The sequence below is a fragment of the Phragmites australis genome, chromosome 13 (assembly GCF_958298935.1).
Source record: "Phragmites australis chromosome 13, lpPhrAust1.1, whole genome shotgun sequence".
Classification (NCBI taxonomy): Eukaryota; Viridiplantae; Streptophyta; class Magnoliopsida; order Poales; family Poaceae; genus Phragmites; species Phragmites australis.
The window spans coordinates 21,588,221-21,593,126 of record NC_084933.1 but is presented as its reverse complement, the minus strand read 5'-3'; the positions used below and the strand labels follow the sequence as shown (position 1 = coordinate 21,593,126).

Sequence of the window (4,906 nt, the reverse complement as noted above, 5' to 3'; positions counted from 1 at the left end):
ATCTGATCTTGTAGCTTAAGGCTAGGATAATATATGATTCTCTTTCTATCAGCCAGATCATATGAAAGTTCATCTAAATTTACATCTTTTGATAACAATATTAAAGAAGGCCGAGTAGTGATATTGATGTTTGACGTATCTTGATCTATACTAGTCCTTTCATCATTAGCATGCGGTAATTTTCTTTTCAAGAATCATTCCATCATATTCATATTACTTGTCCAATTAGTGAAATTAAATTATAAAGCTTTAAACTAAACATTACTAGATACACATATGCACAAGCACAAGTAAATAGTAGCACTACTATTTTTTTTAATCAATATCAGCACCACTATTTTTCTTACCTGAACCTGACATCATGGAAGATTGGAAGATGATCAGAAATCTCAGGCCCTGACGGCGACAGCTAACACCCAGCGTCCAGTTTTCTATGCACCAATGAAAAACAACCCTGAGCCCTCAAAGCCTCGAATGATCAAAATCTCTAGTTCTCTACAAATCAAAAGCCCCAAACCTAAGTAATCATGGGAGATTAAGAAAATTAATCGAGTGACCCTTTTGGTATGTAGGTAAGAACAAAATTTGTATACAATGATGCAAATCGGATGGGAAATTGGGGAATTTGGTGGTTTAGGACAAAAGAAATCTCACCTGATCGGCTGATTCCTCATTCTGCTCCTGTCGAGACGCCCACCAGCTGTCGTGCATGCTGCACTGTTGCATGAATGCATGGTCTCGTATTCTAAGACTGTGGAAGGTAAAGAGACAAGCAAGCAACTTTACTACGCTAGTTTTGTTGGGCTACATGTAACAAAACTGTTACATACTATTTGCTATCTACGTACTGAGCAAAAAAGCAAATAATGGGTCACTATGGCTGGGTATTGATGTCAAAAGACAAGATTCACTGGTGTCACCCATGGTAGAATAGAACGGGGTATTTGGGTCAGACCAAAAGTCATTGGTGTCATGTGATACCACTGTCATAACATTGGATCCGCCCCTGCCCCTCCTCTCCTCCTGCAAGCCCAGGCATTTATAACCACCTAAAAGCGGTAAAGTTTCACTTTTGTTTTCCAATCTCTAGTGACATTTGCCATGCAACTTACTCCCTTCGATTTCAAATACAAGTCCATTAAAACATCAATATTGTCTCTAATATGCTATTTTGACTTTTAATACCTATAAAAATAAATTATTTCAAATAAAAAGAATTATATATTATGATAGTATTTTTTATGATGAATCTAGTAACATTAATCAATTTTTATGATTTTTTGCTACTGATGATCAAAACTAAAAATATTTGACTTAGAATAAACCTAAATATACATATATTTGGGTTCGCAGAGAGTACACAATACTTTTAAATTCAGAGTAGCATTGTCTAACTTGGGTTGAGCCCAAGCCACGCATTGGCCCTCCAATAAATAAACTCCCCATACTATTTTAGACAACTACCTCAAATAAAATGCTTAGCAATGAACAAAACTCCCCATACTATTTTAGACACCTGCATCAAAATGAATGATTAGCAATAAACATATCCAGTTAGGTAGCCAAATAGGGTCAAAGAAAGAGTGTCATCACAAGTGAAATCACTTGTTGCTAAAAAAAAAAGGTCATACCATTTTTCAAACGTTTAAAAACGACCATTGCTTTAGGCAATTGATTTTAATCGTCCGATCAAGATTTAAGCATTCAGACATCGTCTTCTTCCTTTGCTCCTGCCGCTCTCTGCTCATGTGCTCGCCCCCACCTATCGCCCACCTCCACCATAAACCACTCCGCTGGATCTACGTTTGTAGCCTTCGCTGTGCTAATCTCTCTATTTTGAAGCTTCTCCCCATCGGCACCGGCTCATTGGCCGTCCTCTGCCACCCATGACAGTGTCCTCATCACTCATCGTTTTGCTCCTGCATTCAACTCCTCCATTAAACCAATTTTTCTCCCTAGAAGCTCTTCCAAGCCTAACGGCGGAAAAAACCATCCACTCGAGATTTGAGCATCCATGCATCGTCTTCTTCCTTTGCTCCTACCACTCTCTGCTCATGTGCTCACCCCCACCTATCGCCCACCTCCATTGTAAACCACCCCACTGGATTCGTGTTTGTGATTTTCATTATGTTAATCTCTCTATTTTGAAGCTCATTTTCTTCGGCACCGGCTCATTAGCCGTCCTCTGCCACCCACGATCAACGACGTCCTTATCGTCTCGTCGCTTCGCTCGTACGTACAACTCCTCTTAGACCGAATTTTCTCCCCAAGAGCTCTTCCATGCCCGATGGCGAAGAAAACCATCCACCAAAATTAATCCCTCCCCTAATCCCGACCGGCAGCCGCTCTTGTTCATCTTATGAGACATCAATCTCGTTTTAGACACGCGATCATCAAGACTTCGGTATCCAATATAGGCACGAAGTTTTCAGCCACAGCAGGCAACAGCGATCGGCAGCTGGCGAGCTCACGCTCTTTGCCTTGCCAGCCCGTCAACGAGACAACGAACGACCGAGCCCCATCCCCGCCGCACCCCCACAACAAGCACCTGAAAAACGTCATTCCCATTTCTCGCCCCCACCGCATTGCTAAACGAGGGCAAGCCTCCTCCCCTCCTCTCCCCACCGCACCCCCAGATCGGCAGCTCCGCCCGCACCCAACACCCAGCGCGCCTCCCGGATGGCCACCGCCTCCCCCGCTCGTCCCGGGCGCGCGCGGGAGGCGTAGCGTATGGGCCACTCCCCCTCCTCCCTCTCCAAATCCAGCACCCAAGCCGGCCTCTCCTCCCCGCCGCGCCACCACAGGTCGCTCTCCTCCATGGCGCCGCCGCCTCCGCCACCTCAGCCTCCCGTGCAGATGGTGCAGGTCGCTGCGGGGAGCAGCTCCAACTCCTTCTTCGGCGCCGCTCCGCCCGCGCGGGACTACACGCAGGACCTGCCCGACGAGATCCTCACTCTCGTCTTCGCGTCGCTCTCGCCCGCCGACCGCAACGCCTGCTCCCTCGCCTGTGCGCGGTGGAAGGAGGTCGACGCCGCCACGCGCCACCGCCTCTCCCTCGACGCGCGCGCCGCGCTGGGCCACACCGCGCCGGCCCTGTTCGCGCGGTTCACGGCCGTCACCAAGCTTGCGCTCCGCTGCGCGCGGGGATCCGGCGCGGACAGCCTCGGCGACGACGGCGCCGCGGCGGTGGCCGCCGCGCTGCCCTCCGACCGCCTTGCTAGGCTCAAGCTCCGAGGGCTCCGGCAGCTCTCCGACGCGGGGCTCGCCTCCCTCGCCGCCGCCGCACCGGCGCTCCGCAAGCTCTCTGTTGCGTCATGCACCTTCGGACCCAAGGCCTTCGTCGCCGTGCTCCAGTCCTGCCCGCTCCTCGAGGACCTCTCGGTCAAGCGCCTCCGCGGCCTCCCTGACACGGCCGGTGCTGCTACCGCCATCACGGAGGACATCGTGTTCCCACCGGCTTCATCTCTGCGTTCGGTTTGCCTCAAGGATCTATATAGCGCCCTGTGCTTTGTGCCGCTTGTAGCGTCCTCACCGAACCTCCGTTCGCTCAAGATATTACGGTGCTCCGGCGCCTGGGACCTGCCATTGGAGGTCATCACTGCGCGTGCTCCTGGACTTGTTGAGCTCCACTTTGAGAAGGTCCAGGTCGGAGACCGTGGCCTTGCTGCACTATCGGCCTGCAGGAACCTGGAGGTGCTGTTCCTTGTGAAGACCCCTGAATGCACTGACACGGGTATCATCAGTGTCGCAGAGAAGTGCCACAAACTCCGCAAACTGCATATTGATGGGTGGCGCACAAACCGAATTGGGGATTTCGGGCTCATGGCTGTGGCAAGAGGGTGTCCAGAGCTGCAGGAGCTTGTCTTGATTGGGGTCAACCCAACAGTGCTAAGCCTCCGGATGCTTGGTGAGCACTGCCGTGCACTGGAGCGGCTTGCTCTTTGTGGGTGTGAAACTGTGGGGGACACTGAGATCATTTGCCTTGCTGAGCGCTGTGCTGCTCTCAAGAAGCTTTGCATCAAGGGATGCCCGGTGTCAGATCGTGGGATGGAAGCACTGAATGGGGGCTGCCCCAGTTTGGTCAAGGTGAAGCTGAAAAGATGCCGCGGAGTGTCATTCGAATGTGTTGAGAATCTGAAGGTGACCAGGGGGGAATCATTTTCGATCAGCTTGGATATTGTGTTGGAGCATGATGCTGGGAGTGCTAGTGAAAATGGTGCCCAGGAGACTGGGCAAGCGCAGATTACGGAGCTGGCCGATCATATGGCATCCATGAACCTTCCGACCAATGCTGCTGGTGCGCAATCGTCGGCTCATACAATTAATAGGATGAGGAGTGTCATGTCAGCAATCCGGCGGAGGTTTGGCAATCCTCCACCGCTGTGATGTGAGATGTAATTGGTGAACTGTTTTACTGCTTTCTGTTTTCTAATAACCTTCTCGTGTTTCCTAAGCTTATTACATTGCATATCCAGTCCATGCAAGATAACCATTATGGATGTTTCTGCGTGCTATTTTTGTGCTGATTGCATCACAAGTTGTTATTTTTTCATGCTCTTAACTTAAATTTGCTTTAGTATAGCTCAATTGATGATCAACATGCTTCCATCCATATCTAGACCAATCATTTCCATTGCTTTCTTTTGCTGCTTGGGGTTGAAAAATCCAGAGGCTAACAGTCCTCATATCTCAACAAAAGTACTAAAATTACTATGGAACATGTTGGTATGGTTACCTGTAGGTGGCAGATTAGACAATTGGAATATATGCACACTGGTAATAGCATATTGTTTGTTTCTGCATTAGGTCTGAAGAAGAAACTTGCATAGTTCAATTTTATCTTCTTTTTTTTTTATGAAGACAATCTTATACAGTTTTTAAATTTGGTATCCCACGGTATGTCAAC

At 48.9% G+C, this 4,906-nt stretch overlaps 1 protein-coding gene across 1 annotated transcript; it reads left to right on the top strand.

Annotated features, from left to right (window-relative positions):
- The first annotated feature begins 2,586 nt into the window (after positions 1-2,586).
- LOC133888631 (F-box protein At1g47056-like) lies at positions 2,587-4,499 on the top strand. Its single transcript, XM_062328943.1, has one exon. The coding sequence runs from the start codon at positions 2,731-2,733 to the stop codon at positions 4,384-4,386; it is 1,656 nt and encodes a 551-aa protein (XP_062184927.1). The 5' UTR covers positions 2,587-2,730; the 3' UTR covers positions 4,387-4,499.
- The last annotated feature ends 407 nt before the right edge of the window (positions 4,500-4,906 follow it).

Coding starts and splice junctions, on each gene's coding strand:
- LOC133888631 (XM_062328943.1), top strand. CDS start 2,731: ATGGGCCACTCCCCCTCCTCCCTCTCCAAATCCAGCACCCAAGCCGGC.